Source organism: Sarcophilus harrisii, chromosome 5, assembly GCF_902635505.1.
Source record: "Sarcophilus harrisii chromosome 5, mSarHar1.11, whole genome shotgun sequence".
NCBI classification, from domain to species: domain Eukaryota; kingdom Metazoa; phylum Chordata; class Mammalia; order Dasyuromorphia; family Dasyuridae; genus Sarcophilus; species Sarcophilus harrisii.
In genome coordinates this window covers 257,341,806-257,360,069 of record NC_045430.1, presented here as the reverse complement: position 1 = coordinate 257,360,069, position 18,264 = coordinate 257,341,806, and the positions used below count along the sequence as shown (strand labels likewise).

The window sequence follows — 18,264 nt, the reverse complement described above, 5'->3', positions numbered from 1 at the left end:
ATGGCTTTAGAAAAAAGAGAGACTATTAAATATTTCAGGAATATGTCTTAAATATGAATAGCTATTGTCACCTCCTCTCTCACAAAAAAATTTAATATTTAAAACTGTATAGCAAATAAAATTTTTAACTGTCAAAAATTAGGGATAATGTGATTAATAGTCTATTAGTAAGGAATAATTTAATTAAGGAATAATACATGAAATAATTCATAGAAAGGAAGAGGCCAGGACAGAAAAGGAAGGAAAGCCCAGAAGGAAAAAGAGAAGAAAGAAAATAAAAATCCAGAATGAAAGTTGAAGTTATTGAAAAAAATGTCTCATCAAAAACACAGATCTGAGCATCTTTTATTTTTGCGATATCTAAGGTGAGAAAGAGAAACAATAGTGACTTTATTGCCCAGCTTTCTAAGGGCCAATTTTTCTTTTTGCGATCTGACCCAGAGTCTGAGTGCAGCCAACCAGCTGGGTCAGATCAGGGTCCTACCACATGGACATAATGACACAGCCAAAACCCTACTTACATTGACCTCCTTTGTATTCATCGAAAGTTGCAGGATCCTTACTCAAAGATCTATGGGATCTCAGACACCATCCACTCCTACCCTTTTTACTTTTTTCTTTTATAGTCAAGGAAATGGAGGCAGCTTTTTCAGCTCATCAAAGAAAATAACTCAAACTTTGGAACAATTACCACTGGCTTCCTGGTTTTTGTTTTATACTAGAATTTAATAGAGTGTAGTTCCCACCCAACCCCATTTCCAAATGACCCTACTACAACCATTCTCCAAAAGGGAGAACAAAGGAAGCCTGTATAGAATAGCACACATTGTCCCTTCCTTTTTGGATAGAGATGCCTTCCTCAAAGTTGGCTAAAAACTATTAGGAGTAATCTAATTTTGGATAAAAGTTTCAATTTTAAAAATCAACCTCCCACTCTCACCTCATCTCCTCCACACAGGATAAAGTAGTAGAGAAGGAGAAAAGACTGGGTTGAGAACTTTTGGCAAAAAAGAAATTCCAATTGCAAGTGTTCCAGCCCCGGGCAGGCTTCCCAAGCACTTGCCAAGCTCCAGGAACCATCCATGGCTCCACTATCTCTGGATCAAGTTCTTCATCAGACCCAAAGCATTTGTCCCTAGGACTCACTGAGTTGACAGAACCAGGACTCATCGCCTTTCTCCTTCTGTCTGGCTACTTTTAATATCTAAGCAGGGCAGGCAGTAATCATGTACATCGTTATATAACACCATTTAACACAACATAGGCTCCAATCTGAAAATGATTGAATTCACAGCTTCAGGTCCTTCAAGTGAATTGCTTCCCCACTTCACCAATTTGATAAAAACAAGTTGACTTCAAAATGAATGATGGCTGTCAGTATGTTGATGAAATGAATGAGGTGCTGGGGTTCCACTAGAGATGGCAGAGCAGGTGGGAGAGAACTTACTTGTTTCTTGAAGTATCCAATTGCATATTCGTCAGCATACGTAAGAAAGTTCAGGATGCTATGTTTTATATGGTATTCTTTCAGGTGATTCATGAGGTGAGTTCCATAGCCCTGTATGGAAGTTGGTATAAGAAAAATTTATGTATGGGTGGAGAAAATCTTATGAGATGAAAAGTGCCAAGAAAGATGTTAGAGATCAGTGAGGGGAGTGGTGGGAAGTTGAACTTGTTTGATTTCACATATTCTATATCTCAGAATTATCATAATCTGGACTTTTTCTGAAGGGGATTAATCATAAAACCCTCTTGTATGGTTCTGATCCTCAGAGATGATATATATCAGCAAAGCCCTCAAATAACCTTGGGCCAAGTTGCTACCTGAGAATATATACCTGAAGACAAAATCTCACAGCAGATCCTACTAAAATCCCAAAGAGTTTCTGATGAATAAATATATAATTCTGAATTATTTGGGCAGAAAGTTTGAATGTATATTACTAACAACTCTTTTCTCCCCAAAAGAATTTGAGAACCTTAGATGAAAACCCAAAGTACTCTTAAGATCAATAATACTGCAAAGAATCAAATGTACCCAAAAAGATGTTTGCTATATATCCAACAAAGCTTACTAAAGAACAGGATAAATCTTTCTCTAGGTAGTATGGTGTTTAATTAGCCAAACTTCCCTGAATAGGTACAGGCAGCAAAATCCCCATTAGACAAATCACACTGTAAGATATCCCAAGGGAGGGAACATTGAAACATAGTATTAAGGGGGAGGGGAGGAGGATTTATTTTTATTTTAAATGATACAGTATTTTCCAAGGCAAGGCCTCTAACAATCACAGGCTCCACCAAAAAAAGCAAAAAAAGTACACCTTAATTTCTCTAAAGAGATGAAAACAGAGCCAGAGGAATGAATTTACTTATCCTTATAATAGTCCTTTGAGATGGAAGGGGAACCCTTTATAACCATTTTAAGTTGGAGAAACCAAGACACTGAGATGACTAATGAAACACTGACCTATAGATCAGAAAGCTGTCCAGTAATCTATTCTCTATGCTGCTCATTTGTTTTTCAGGTATGAATGACTCTTTGTGACCCCATTTGAAGTTTTCTTGGCAAAGATAGTTTGCCATTTCCTTTTCCAGCTCATTTTATAGCTGAGGAAACTGAGGCAAATAAGGTTACGTGATTGTCCAGGGTCACCCAGCTAGTAGATGTCTAAGGTCATAGTTAAATTCAGGAAGATGAGGCTTCCTGACTTCAGGTCTAGTGCTGTAACCACTGTGCACAGAGCCTCCCTCATCCTCTATTGCTACAAGGCTTCTAACTTGAGCCATGCAGGAAAATAAATGATCCTAGTAGTATTGACTGAAATATATATAGGACAATAAATATCATACAAAGAACCTGAAAATTAGTGGGCAAAACTCTTTCCTAAAGACCTAGGAGATAAAGGCAGAGCTTCACTTTATATTCTGTATCCCAAGGAATCCAAGCAAGCTCAAATTGATTATGACCCATTCCAACCCAGAGCATACTGGGAACTCCTCTTATGGCTTCCACTTTTACCTTATAATCCAACAAGAAAGCCCAAGGGGAGCCCATCTGAGGAGGATCAGTTATTTGTACAACACATTTCTCATCCACATTCAGACAGCTGATCTTTGCTAGTCTTTCTCTCACCTTTGAGGACATTTCCAGACCCAACCACACTCACAAGCTAAAGGTGTGCTGGGCAATGTACACCACGAATCTCAAATTTCAGCCATGCAATCTTGTATTTGATAAGGGCAAGACAAATATCAAGGTGAGTTTATGATACACATCAAAATACATTATAAGACAGGAGGTTAAAGTACTACATAGTCTTCAGATGTAGTAGAGAGGACACATCAACAACCTATGCTTCATCAACATGCTCACTTCATCCACTAATACAGGTTGCAACTCCTCCAAACCTTAGAAGAGTCACTCCATGGCTTGTTATGATCTTTAAAAAAAGAAGAAAATCCATCCCTTGGTGGACAGCCTTCTAATGACTAGCCTCTCTAAATTAAGCTAGACTGCTCTTTGAATGATAGTATCTATCAATGATTAATAATAGTAGCCACAGACACTTACTTGGGGCTCAGAAGGTTTTCTCATTTGACGCTCAGAATAACCAGCTGAGGTTCTGCAGATATTATAATCCCCACTTTACAAATGTGGAAATCGAGTCTCATAGATGTTGGATGATTTGCCCATGATCACAAAGGTAGCAAGGATCAAAGGAAAGATTCCAAGAGGAATATCCCTGTCTCCAAGGCCAGAATTCTAGCCACTACATTACTCAAACCTCCCACAATTTCAATTAGATTTTATCCATGTTTAGAGAAACATTTTATTCCACTTGAATCCATGTGCTTTGCTTAAATTCAATCTGTGTCTGTGCATCAATACTGTAGAATCTTATGTCAGCTCTATTTCTAGAGATAACTGGATTTTCCCATGGAAGAATTCACCTACTTCTATAATTAGAAAATGGGAGGTAGAGTACACCTGAAAGCCAGCCCACTTGATTAGGTACCATTTGTAAAAAAATAACTAGAAAGCTGATCCACAACATGGATCATGAAGATTTTAGGAAAAAAAAATTCAAGTCAATCATTGATGAAAAGTAATTTTCCCCTGATTCACTTTTGAACTGAATGGCCAATTTACTTTATTTTTCTTTCTCTGAATGTGTATGCTGTTACATAGTTTTCCAACAAGGTATTCTTCTGAAAAAAATAAGCAATACTAATTTATTTATTTATAAGTGTGTATGTATGTATGTATGTATGTATAAATAAAGCAATACTGGGGTAATCCAAGTGATAAAGAGATCCCAAATCTCTCTTGACCACATAAACTTCTCCCTGCTTTCCCTAAACTAAGTCTACCACAATCTGATTCTTTCAAAAGGGTAGTTAATGGGGTTCAGTTATAAACAAGAAAAAAATTTTAATATCTAAAATATTAAATACCTAAAATTTTCTTCTCTAAAATGCAAGAACACTTTCCTACTCTCTCATTCCTTCTACTTTTCATGAGGACTAATATCTTGAGACAAACCAAAATACTGCAGTGGTCTGGCTAATATCCCATTATCCCAGTGGCAAAAATTATAATTTATAAAAAGAATTTCTCAACTTAAAGCACTAACTAAAAACACAGCAACAGCACCATCTAAAGACAAACTGTCAGATCTCCCTGAAAAGCAATTAATGAGTTCAGCAAGCAGTAGAAGTGATCACTCCAAACAGAATACCTGCAAAATAGTGAGCTTGAAGGGAGGGGGCAAGGGGAGAGAAGGGGAGGAAAGATTCTCTCTCTGCCTCACATATATACACATATAATATATATACACATATATATGTATATAAAATCTATATATCTATTATGTTTTTTATATAGATAGATATAGAATATATCTTTGAACATCAGAAAAACATTCGTTTAAAATCCAAGTCGACAACAACAATAAAAGAAAAACAATTAACTGATTTTTCCATCCTTTGATAATCTGTGCGGTCAAGCAAAGTCTACTGTCCAATTTACCCTGGAAAAGATTTTCTGATTCTTTATTATCTCCAGTGAAAGTCATTTACAGATGCCAAGCAAAAGTATCAAGTGCTTGATCACTACCATAAATGGATAGAGGAATTGTATGATTTTTGTTGTTCTTTTCAAATAACGGTTGGGGTTTGTGGTTGATTTAAAATAAACAGAATTACAGATTTAGGGCTAGGAAGGATTTAAGTAAGACTCATGGTTCTAAAGTTTTCATTTCATGTGATCAAACAGGGAAGTGTTCACAGGAATTTAGGACTTCAGGAATTGTCTGTTAGGTTGACAAATATTTCCTTTCTCTGCTGCCCACTGCCACCTATCCCCTGCCGCTGGGAACCAAAAATCTAAACTTAATTATCATTACAACTCATAGAGTCAAACAAGAGAGATTGTCGTGTTGGCTTGGTCCAAAAATGTGTGTAGCTCTCTGCATCTTCCATCAGGAGGAGAGTGATATTTTTAAATGTTCTTGTCTGCTCACTCCACTCGGCTCATACCTTTCCAGGTTTCTCTGAACCCCCCCTGGGTCAAACCTCATGGCACAAGAGGCCTCCATTAACATTTCCATTTTATCAGTCGTTCAGCCATTCATCACCACTAGGCAACTTTTTAGTTTCCAAACTTAAGTGACCTTTTCAGGGCTCACACAGGCTCTTCTAAAATGAAATCTAGGGCTATTTTATTACAAAAGTTCAAATGTAGAAGGATCATGCAGAGTTTGGGGTCAGAAGGAAGCTCATAAGACACCAAGTCCAAGCTTCATAAAACTTAACTTTCAATGATTCCCAAATCACTGTATTTTGCAATTGTTTCCTCCCCCCAAGGAATGTAAGCTCTTTATATCAGAATCACATGGCAGAGGAGGGCTCGGCCTTCAAAAGACCTCAGAGGGCCGTTCAAGGACATGGTTCCTGATGTGTGGAGGAGGACTTTGTAACACTCTAGGCAATGTTTCTAGTACCTATATGTTTTGCCAGACAAAGATATCCTGGGGAACATCACTTTGGAGAGTTACCTGAGGAATTAACCCTAAGTTTGAGAGTTCTTGAATTTGAGGGTTTGGTCTACTTGGAGGAAGGATTTCTCCGCAGCACATTGGGAGGAGGAGAAAGAAGCTGGTTCTACACTGAAAGATTAAAACCAAGCTAGGGGAGATCTAGAGATTTGGACTGGAGCTACACGCCTTATCGCTCCCATGAGCAGGCCAATAAAGGCCCAGGGTAAATGGGGATCATTTATTCAAATGACCTAGACCTTCCAGGGAAAGCCTACAGAGTCTACCTGAGAGATTTATGGTTCTGTATTTGTTTGTGGACTCTGGTGAAACCTAGACAACTTTAGGGGTAAGTGCTATTATTATCTTCATTTTACAGATAAGTAAATTGAGTCTCACACAAGTTATGGCCCAAGTAGGCTCACAAAGCTAAAAAGAGTCAGAGGAGGGATTTGAATTCAGGTCTTTTTCATTCCACTCTCATTACCACACTGCCCTCTCCTGATCAGAACACTAACTAAAACCAGAGTTAAGAAAAAGGAGACCTCTAAAAGAAAGTTTAACTGGAGGTCTCAAAACACTCACACAAAAACAAGGAGATTTGGTAAGGAAATAAGCATCCAAAAAAAAAAAAAAAAAAAAAAAAGTCAAGATGCACCAAGACAAGGAAGTCATTCTGGGATGCTCTCCGTTTTGGGATCATTAACTTCAACAATTCACAATAGGGCAAAATGGAAAAAGGCATTTTAGTTGCAGTTCCAAAACATGATAGGAAGCTTCTAAAATGACAGAACTTCATGCCCAATATCATGATGAATTTTCTTTCTCAAGTTATAAAAAGTTGAACCACACTAACTTCTTATATGAGAAAGAAAACAGCAGCGGCAACTCACAATTTCTTTCAAGGACTCCCAAACTCTATTTGTGTCCTCTGTTGGACAAGACCAAGAAGTTCCCAACAGACCAGGGTTTTTCTCTCTCTCTCCTCCCCATACCGTGTTGTGTTGGTTCTAAGCAAGCCTTTGGGAGGCCCTTACCTTGACTTGCTCATTGGAAGTTACGGCACAGAAGACAATCTCCGTGAATCCTTGTGATGGGAACATTCGGAAACAGATCCCACCAATCACACGGCCATCTTTAATCAGAGCAAGAGTCTTGTGCTTACTGAAAGAATCAGATTGGGTCCAGATTTTAATTATATTGCAAAGGAGCAGATATTTGAGTTGCTTATTATTAACCGATCAAGGAGAAAACAGGTGAGATATACTGGATATCTAGATTTTTGAGGTTACTTTAGAACTTACATTCCCAAGTTCCTCTCTATTCAGATCTCATTTTCATCTGGACTCTTATGGTACAGAAAGAGGGCTACTCTTTCATCACAGCCACAAGCTGACCCTGGGTTCTCTTTTAATAGCCTTTTATTTACAGGATATATACATGGGTAACTTTACAGCATTAACAATTGCCAAACCTCTTGTTCCAATTTTTCACCTCTTACCCCCCCCTCCCTAAATGTCAGGATGACCAGTAGATTTAAAATATAAAAATATAACTTAGATACAAAAAGTATACATAAAAACATTATTTTGCTGTACAAAAATCAGACTCTAATTATTGTACAATTGGTTGGGAAATCAAAATGCAGGTGTGCATAAATATAGGGTTGAATTCAATGTAATTTTTATCATCTCCCAGGTTCTTTTCTGGGTATGCTAGTTCAGTTCATTCTGCTCCATTAGAAATGATTTGGTTGATCTGATTTAGGGATGGCCTGATCCATCAGAACTGGAATTCTAGTATTTTGTTGAATATATAATGATCTCCTGGTCCTGCTCATTTCACTCAGCATCAGTTTGTAAGTTCTCAGGCCTTTCTGAAATCATCCTGTTGGTCATTTCTTACAGAACAGTAATATTCCATAATTTTCATATACCACAATTTTTCACCATTCTCCAACTGTGGACATCCATTCATTTCAGTTTCTACCACTACAAAAGGGCTGCCACAAACATGTGCACATACAGGTCCCTTTCCCTTCTTTATAATCTCTTTGGGATATAATCCCAGTAAGTAACCTCTGGATCAAAGGGTATACGTTTGAAACTTTTTGACATAGATCAAACTACTCTCCAAAATGGTTGGATTGTTCACAACTCCACCAACAATGAATCAATGCCCATTTTCCCATCCCCTCCAACAATCACATTTTTTTCCTTATCTTAGCCAATCGCAGGTGTGTGGTTTATCTTAGGTTGTCTTAATTTGCATTTCTCGATTAATAATGACTTGGAGCATCTTTTCTATGACTAGAAATAGTTTCAATTTCTTCATCTGAGAATTGTCTTTCATATCCTTTGACCATTTTCAATTGGAGAATGGCTTGTTTTTTATAAATTAGGTTAATTCTCTATATATTTTTAAATAGGCCTTTATCAGAACCTTTGACTGTAAAAAATATTTTCCCATTTATTTTTCCCCTTCTAATCTTGTCTGCATTAGTTTTGTTTGTACAAAAACTTTTCAGTTTGGTATAATCGAAATTTTCTATTTTGTGATCAGTAATGATCTCTAGTTCTGCTTTTGACCCTGGGTTCTCAAAGACAATGCCAATAGAGAGCTGGCACTAATGTGTCCCAACAAGCTGGAAAGGCTTTGAATTTGTAGGTTGGAAACACAAGGAAAGGCCATGCTAACTTCAGAGTGATTCCTCTCTTAGTTGGTTCTTGGAGAGGTGCTTTGAAGGACTTTGACGTCCATTTCATCTCTGAGAGTCTATGAAGACCAAGGGACTAGTGAGAGTAAGCCTTGGATTTCTGATATTTCCGTATCAGTAATGAGCAATTTGTTTAATTTTGAACATTTGCACATGTTTAAAAACAAAACTCACATGGCCAGCTACACATTTTTAAGGTACAGAAGAAATCTGAGGACAGAGCTCAGAAATTGCACCATCTCATTGCCCAGTAAGGACTAATGTGGACAACTTGGCAAATGTCAGTTTCATTCCTGGGACTAAGTTTCAAAATAAAACAAAATTTTCATTATTGATACTAAAATATCACCAGTCCTAGGCTCTCTCTCTCTTATCTCTTCACAGAATCCAGAACTGAAAGGGATCTCAAAGACCCTGTCATCTAGGGCTTAATCTATTTTGGGCGATACAAATTCCTCTGGCATCCTGGTGAAGTTTGTGGAATCCTTACCAAAATATTTTGAAATGTACAAATGCATTGGATCCCAGAGGAGATCCAGTGGCCATTTTTTTTTTTTTTTAACTTAACAAATGCTTTGTTAACAAACTCCGATTTTCCAACCCATACCCAAAGAGGCCCTCTACGATAATAGAGAATCTTTTGCTTGAAGTCATGCAATGAGGAGGAATCCCATCAGCACCCTCCATCAATCCATGCTCACTTGAATCATTAAGAAGTCATTGCTTTCATCAAGCCTAAATACACCTCTCTGAGAATATTAAGATGAGCACATGTATACACACACACACACACACACACACACACACACATACTTACGGGTCAAAGACGAGGCGTGTGATATACTCTTTGGGCATTCTAGGGAGCTGATGAGAGAAGACATTCTGTAAGCCAACCAGCCACATCATGATCTTTTTGTTAGGCTTCTGATTCAGAGAGTTGCCAACCACATGGAATTCTATCACACCCCGGCGCTCTTCCAGCCTGGCGGCTTCATCCCGGGCTGAATGTGCTGATAGAAAGTTGGTCTGGGATAAGGGACAGGAAGGAGAGAGAAAGGGAAATGAAAAAAAGAAAAAAAAATCTGTAAAATTACAAGCCTGCCTAGGAAGACAGCTACAAGACAGCTTTTTCTGCTCTAGAACAAGGACTCTATGATTCCCTATTCATTTTCTCTTCAGATCCCTGGAGATCCAAACCAATGGTTCAAATGGTGGCTGGGAAAGACTCCACAGAGCAGTGTTTTTCATATGAATTGCCGACACAAATGAGAGAACCAGCCTTGATGCAATGGTCCTTGGTGGTGCTGTTGTGACATGTCCAACTCTTTGGTTTCTTGTTTTGTTTTTTTTGCTGAGGCAACTGGAGTTAAGTGACTTACGCAGGGTCACATAGGAAGTGTTAAAATGCCTGAAACCAGATTTGAATTCAGGTCCTCCTAATTCCAGGGCCAGTGCTCTATCTATCTGCCCCAATGTCCAACTCTTTGTGATCCACCTGGGGTACTCTTGGAAAAGATAATAGTTTATATTTCCTTCTCTATCTCATTCTAGTGAGTTTGACACTCTATTCACTGCCCTGGGAGGCCAGTCCTGGGGTTAGAAAAGCTGAATCCAAGTCTGACCTGAGACACTTACTATCTTTTGTGACTGTAGACAAGTCACTTATCCCTGTTTGTTTGTGTTTTCTCACCTCTAAAATGAGCTGGAAAAGGAAATGGCAAACCATTCTGGGGTCTCTGCCAAGAAAACCCCAGATAGGGTCATGAAGAGTCAAACACGACTAGCTGACGATGCCCTGGAGTATCCAATATTATCTTATACTTACCAATAAAAAAACCAGACAGAATCAAAAGGAAATCTAATGGTCAATCAGTGCCGTCTTTCATTTTGCCAAGCAGTGCCTCCAGACTACAACAGCCCTCCTCTTCCTCATCTAAGTACCACAATATGTTCAGCAGGAGAGCCGACTCAGAGTCCAAGACCCCCTGGCACTCGGCCAGCATTTCAAAAACACAAGCTTAACTACTTTGGTAATGAAATTCCCTCAGTGGCTCCCTATTACCCAAGCTTAACCACTTTGGTAACAAACACCTTCAGTGGCTCCCTATTACCTTGAGGAGGAATGCCAAACCCGCAGCATGACACGAGAAAGCCTCTAGCACCTAGTCACCACCCTTTCCGCTACCTTCTTGCCTATCAAAGTCCTTGCTGTGCTCTCTACACTAGTCAGCCTGGCAGACCTGGTGAGCTGGCTCCCACCTCTGTTCCTTTGCCCATGTTGTGGGCAATCCTGGAAAGCAGTCCTTCCTTCTAGATTCCCCCTTTCCTTTCAAAGCTCATCTCAGAGCCACCTGCAGCCCTTTCAGACCCTGCCCACCATCAGGACTCTGTTCTCCTTTGGATTACTTTGTATCACTGAACTTTCTGTCTTTGTTACTTCTTACCCACACTGATCTTGTGCATAATTTGGATCTCACCATCAGGCTACACAATGTTTTGTTAAGAATAGAATAGAAGCTCCCAGATGGCAGGATTTTATTTATCTTTTGATTCCGCTCCCAATCCTTCCATTGTCTGCCAAGAGCACTGCCTATAACACTCTGGGCAATTAATAAATATTCAATGAACTCAGTTTTCCCCAAATGGCAATAGTGTTTAATTTCATTCTCCTCCCTCCCAAATTTACATGGTTAATGACGAGTTAAAATGTAGACACCACTTTTTATATGTATTATCTCAGCCTGACAGCTTAACCTAACAGCCATTCCAAGAGGCAGAGCCTTAAAACCCATTGGCCCTATATCTCACTGGTGGAGCAGAAATAAAAAATGGTTTGCCCAGTCACTGACCCACCATCAGACCAGTGCTCAAAGCCAAGCAGTTCCGCAGAGGAGATGCTGGGGCCGACAGGGAATCTCAAGACTTAGATTAAAATTTGACACGTTCCCAGATCTGCCTCTGAGATTTAGTGCTTGAAGCTTGGAATATCCTCGCAACATGGTGGCTCCCTTTTGGAGGCTGATCAATCATTATTCTCCCTCTGATACTACTTCTGACTTTCTGGGCTTCTTTCATCTTTCACCTACCTCTCCCTTAGCCACTCAGTGAAAATTTTCTTCCTTCCCCCACTTTCCAATACCTTTTGTGCATTAACATCTCCTTCTAGCTCCCTGTAACCCCAGAGTTTAGCACGTAGAAAGTATGCTTAATAAATGCTTGCTGCCTTATCTAGTGATATATAACCTCTGTGAGATTCAATTTCTTTATCTAGAAATTGGGGGTAGTAATTTGGGAGTAATAAATTGGTAGCAGCTACCTAATAGGGATGTTGTAGGGATCGATGAAATAATTCATGTAAAGCATTTTGCAAAACTTAATTAACTAGATGAGAAAGTTAAATAAAATATTATCAGTTTTGTATACAAGTACTATCTGTGTGTGTGTGTGGGGGGGGGGGGGGGGGGGGGGGGGGGGGGGGGGGGGGGGGGGGGGGGGGGGGGGGGGGGGGGGGGGGGGAGGGGTGTAAATACGTTACATGCTAATGTGAGTTATCCCCTTCATACCCAGGGCTTGATCCAAGGCATTCTACTTCTCTCCAAGGAATAGCACAGCAGAATTTAGAAATCCCCTCCTCCTACGCCTTCACCCTCCACAGTTTAAGAAAAGGGGAAAGGATGAACTTGTAGCAAGATGGCATTCTGCTCATTCAGTAATTTAATGTGCTGAGGCGGGATTTTCTTATGTTCAGACTTTTAAAATGGTTACCTGAGAAAATGACACAGTTAACATATTTAATTATCTATTACTGGACTGACTGGGGGAGAGGGAGGGAGAGACAGAGAGAGAACAGAAAAAGCAAAGGAGAGAAGAGGGGAGAGAGGGAAATGGCCATGGAGATGGAGGGAAAGGAAGGAAGGAAGGAAGGAAAGATAGAGAAAAGGAAGCTGGATATAAAGATGGAGGGAGAGACAAAGTGAGAGAGAAGGGAAAAGACAGAGAGAGAGAAAGAGGGAAAGAGGGAGGGAAGATAGAAGAGAGGAGCTGGATATGGAGATGGAGGGAGAGATAGAGAGAGAAGGAGGGGAAGGGGAGAGGGGGGAAATTCTTTCATAAACTAAATTGAGAGCTTTGCTCTAAGTATTTCCTTATCTCTAGCAGCTGTCAGACTCTCTGAAAAGGAGATTCATCACCATTTTGCTGTGATTATATATTCATCGTGTCAAATGAAGTTTCTATTTGAGAGAGGGATAGGCAAAATAACTCTTCTCCTGCCTGAAATCAAGCTCCAGCATCATGGCACATTAATCTCTCCAAGTCGGCCCCATCTAGCTCAGGATGAAGTGAGATGGGAGCCCCTGGGGGCCGCCCGTGCTTCCTGAATCACTCATCATGCTCACCTCTGGTCCCAGCATTGCGGCAGGGTCTGTAATGGTAGACATGACTTCATTGATCAACTCAATGGGAATATCCCCTACAACTCTGGGTCTCTTGGCCTCCTCCAGGGAATGAAGGTCGTTCATTTTTCTCTTCTCTCCTACAATAATAAACACAAAATGTAAGAGAGCTCATTTTTAAAATACATAACAAATTGAAGAAATCTCTTCAGATAATTCTCTATGACCCTCACTAATAGAGCTTAGGAATAATTCACTTACTGGAAAGCAGAGAAGCTTTTAATGTCCTTTTTGGCCAAGAGAGTTCCCACTTCGTCCTCAACCAGCTTCCTGACTAATCTCCCTTCCCTTCCTCCCCACCACTGATGTTTGAAGTCCACCCCTTCTCTCAAGGCCCATCCTTTTGTGCGACAAGGAAATGTTCTTGATCTTAGAATCATAGATCCAGAGACAGAAGTGATCTTGGAAGTCATAAAGTCTAACCCTCTTATTTTACAGATTAAGAAACTGAGGCCCAGAGAAAATAAATGACCCGCCCAGAATCAAACATCAAAGAAGTATCTGAGACAAGATTTAAACTTGGGGCTTCTTGACCCCAAATCCAGCACTCTATCCACTTTGACCTCTTGCTACCTAACTGCCCAGTGAAGAATAGCTTGAGGGAACAAGAAAGCAACAGACTGTATAACAGCAATATTATTCCAGCTTATATCCATTCACACAACCTGTTAAAATCTCCAAATGTTTCACAAATATCAGTCCACTTAAGCCTTATCCAACAGCCCCATGGGTCCTTTTTCTCATTTTACAATAAAGGAAACTGAGACTTGGGGATATTATGTGATATGACCACTACAAGATCTCAGAGCTGGAAAGGACCTTAAGGATTGCCTAGCTACCCATTTTACAAATGAGAAACTGTGACTTATCCAAAATCACACAGGCAAGATCAGAGATGAGATTGGAATCTGAATTTTCTGATGCCAAATCCATCATCTTTTCCATAGTACATCAGGGCTACCTTTAGTGTCAAAGGCAGTAGCAAAATCCATATTACCCTTACAAGTGCAACCTTCTATCTACTATATGATTCTGATCCTTAATAAGATTTTTTTTTAAAAGTTCAACTATAAAGAGGGAGTAAAACTGGTAATATGATGCAAGGCATAAGGAAATGAAGTCCACTGGAGTGTTTAAATTAGGAAAACTTTTAATAAACAAGTTCCAAAAAGGAAAAAGTTTTCCCACTCTTCTCTCTTTCCCATTCTATGTTGGAAAATAAGCAATAAGGGATGACTTTATGGCAGAAGGAGGAAGAGGAGGAGGGCAATGGAAAAACAGCTCAGCCAAAAGCTATTTTTAAAAAAGGAATTTGAGACAGAGACTACTTGAAGCAAGTGCAGATAAAGTCACTTACTCTCTTTTGTTGATAAGGCTTTTGAACTTGGAGGATTAAGTTTCTATTTGATGTTTATACAAAGGAAAGTTGAGGTTTTTGTTTAGCTTCTAGAATAAGGGAGGAGCTCACCCTCTTCTCCTAGTGCCTTCCCAGGGCATGCTGCCCACTAACCTTCCCACCAAGAGGCCAAAAGGGAAGATCACATCAGATTATGTGATTAGGTTGCCATTTCTTGACTGGACCTTTTCTTAATTATTTTACTATTTGCTAAATCATCACAGGAAAGTCTATTTGGGATTCAAGGGGAGAAGAGTAAATTAGAGGCAGGCAGCACATCAATAATTTTTCTTTTTAAATGCATGGGAGTATATGGTTCCTAGCTAATCTCTTTGGAGCATAGATCTAGTAGTGATGTGACTGATTTAAAGAGCACAAGCTTTCGGGACAATGTTCCAAATGTTTTCAGAAAGACTAGACTGAGTCACATGTGGCTCCACCAAAGATCATTAACCCTGCTAAGATTTGCCAGCCTCTTTTTTGGTCAACTTCCAATTGGACGCAAAGGCAATTGTGTACCTATCAATGAAGGAATGGTTGTACAAATTATATTACAATGTATATTATTATTGTACTATAAGAAATGATTAAAGAAATAGTTTAGAAAGAAAAAAATCTATAAAGATCTGTCTGAACTGAGGCAGAGTGAACTGAGCAGAATGGGGAAAATAAGAGTAACAACATTGAAAAATGCTGAAAAACTGCCAATTAAAGCAATGACCAGCCATAATGCGAGAAGACTGTCGATAAGCCATACAACCTGAGATCTGTTTTCTTTCACAACTTGACTTTGATAATGGAAATGTTTTACATAACCTCATATGTGGATGGGGAGAAGGGAAAGAATCTAGAATCTTAAAAACAAATGGGGAAAAATTGTTTTAAATGTAACTGGAGAAAAATATTAAAAAAAAAAAAAAATACCCCCATCTTCTGAAAGAGAGGTGGTGGACTTAGGGTAAAGACTAAAACTTACATATATGCCTGACTAAGTACATTTGTTTTAAGGGATTCTTTCAACTCCTCTCAACTCCATGAAGGAAGGAAAATGGAAGAGAGAGGGAGGGAACAAAGATTTTTGTTACTTGGGGAAAAAAAATTAATGAAATCAGTCAGTATTTGGAGGAGAAGGCAAGAAGGAAGAAAATAGAAAGGGAAGGGAGAAGGGAGGGAGGAGGAAGAAAAAGAGAAGGGAAGGAGAAGATTAACAAAACTTTTTTAAAAAAATAAATTCAGAATTCAGAAATTTCTACAAACTAGCAGGCAATTTTATTAATACCTTATAAAACTATATATTATATATAAAATCAAAGTATTGTCAACAATCCTCTTTTTTTGTTCTTTGTATATTAAATGCTTTGCGTTTATTGATGATTAACTTCCACATTAAAAAAGAAAAAACAGAATAGCACTCAATATCTTTCATTGTCCGAAGCAGTTAAACAGAAGAAGGCCTCCTCCCACTGCAGTCTCAGCCAAGGAGTCAGGGCACAGCCCTGACACCTGGTTGAGGCTGTTTGGGCATAGACATAGAGCCTTCCTGCCTTTAGAATAGCAAACATGGAGCAATTTACTCCTTCCAGGCAAAAGGCCATGAGGAAAATAAGGGTCTGGGATAGGGAAAAGGGAAAGAAAGGCCACTGGTGATCCTACTCTAGTTCAAAAGTTAAGCCAAAATAAAGCATCTTGTGACATGAAAACATTTCTTTTGCTATGATGTTAAGTTCTAATTAACCAAGCCTTTACTTTACTTAAGTCCCTGCCCTCAAAGAGCTTACAATTTGTTGGGAGAGGGGAAGGAAACGCTCTAAAATGTGTAAATCCTGGGGGTGAGGGTAAAAGAACTATCAACTGGAGTGACCAGGTGGTCCTTGAGCTTCAAGGAACAAAAGCATCCCAACTAGCCAGTCTGGCCACAAGGTGGATGGTGTGAGAGGGAAGGGGGAGATCAGCCTGGAGACATGTGATGGACACAGACCAAAGGACTTGAAATGCGCACTACAAGAGTCTTTCTCTTAGCATAAAGATCCCCAGAAAGACGGTGAAGCTTCTGAAAGCAAGGAATGAAAAGTCTGCTTGAACTTTGGAGCCAAAGGCTGCCCAGATGAAGGGAATTTCTTCCTGCTACTGCCAGCTTCCTTGTCCCCTGATACATGTTCCCACGGAGAAGAGCTCCTCCTGCCACTGACCAGCATCAAACTCACTACAGCTCGATTACGGATGTTCCTTTTCATAAGTAAGCAAAAACACCCCACTGCTCACCATTCTCACCGCCACAGCTCTCGTTTTTCAGGATAAGTGGCTTATTTTGTTATTTCCTCATTCTTGCAATATTCTCCACCTCACATCCCCCATATAATGAAACCCCATCCCTACATTCAAGGCCCCAATGCCAGCCACAGAGATTTCCCTCGTGACCCCTTCTTCTTTCCTTCCTCCAAACTTGCCCCCTCCCTAAATGGCTCTTAGGCACTTATTGAATTCTACTTCACATTAGGCTGACGTGCACAGTTTCTCTCTCCTACTTGATTTGCTAGTTCCTTAAGGGGAACAGTGATAGCACCAGCACCTTTGTATTCCATCTTCCCTTGTCAAACAGGGCTCTGCACACAGTAGATGCTTCTAAAGTCAGGAAGATCTGAATTCAAGTCTGGTGTGGGTTACTAGCAGTGTGATCCTGGGCAAGTCACTTTACTCTACCTGCCTTGGTTTCCTCATATGGAAAAAGAGTTGGAGAAAGGGCAAACCACTCCAATATCTCTGCCAAGAAAACTCCAAAATGGGATCACAGCAAGAGATGCAAGTGAAAACAACTTACAAGAAGAAATCTACAGGATCCCAGGATTTAGATCTGGAGGGACTCTTAGAAAGTCCGGCACCTGCACTTTAGAGATGAGATAACCTTTTATAAGGTATTTCATTTGCAAGAAATGAAAGTGCTTTGTGCTGAATCCCAAAGATGGAAGTTGAAGCTCAGTCCTTTGCCTCCCAGTCCAGACACCGCAGACACGCTCATTGCCCCCACTGTACAACCCCATGACTAAAAGGGCCAATTTCCTTCAACCTTTTAAAAAGTGTTGCTCTGTGAGGTGTTGGGAGTCACAGAACGTCATGATTTGTACTGAGGAGAGTCACATTTAAAAGACCAAAGTAGTAGGAGGTCATCTAAGTGATAAGGAAGTCCTACTCCGGAATAAATCAGCTCACTCTCCCTCTTCTAGATTACCTCGGTTCCCTTCCAGTCCAGAAGAGACTTTACAGACAGGACTCAAGCTTCCTCCAATGGGCTGCTCCAGAGAGGAAGGGCTCCCGTTGTATGACACAGTCCTAGCCACAGGAGGAGGATTGATGACTGCAACAGAAGAAAAGAAGAAAAGGGTCAAGTGAGACATTAACTGAAGTCAATATTTTCAGAGGCACACTAGTTTCATGGGCTTCTTTCTTTTTTTCCTTTGGAGTCGATTGGGGTTAAGTGACTTTTCCAGGGTCACTAGTAAGTGTCAGAGGCCAAATATGAAGTCAGGTCCTCTCGATGCCAGAGCTGATGCTCTATCCACTGTGTCACCTAGCTGCCTCATGTATTTATAATACACATACATTTACATGTATACTTACATATATATAATATTCATATATCACTGTTTGTTGTTATCTTTGAAA

At 39.8% G+C, this 18,264-nt stretch overlaps 1 protein-coding gene across 1 annotated transcript in view; it reads right to left on the bottom strand.

The window, feature by feature from the left end:
• Positions 1 to 18,264, bottom strand: part of KAT2B (lysine acetyltransferase 2B) — a 105,413-nt gene that overhangs the window by 11,293 nt on the left and 75,856 nt on the right. The window contains 5 exon segments of the mRNA XM_031940338.1: positions 1,448 to 1,558; positions 7,076 to 7,202; positions 9,572 to 9,780; positions 13,152 to 13,288; positions 17,831 to 17,956. Coding sequence (XP_031796198.1) covers positions 1,448 to 1,558; positions 7,076 to 7,202; positions 9,572 to 9,780; positions 13,152 to 13,288; positions 17,831 to 17,956 — 710 coding nt within the window.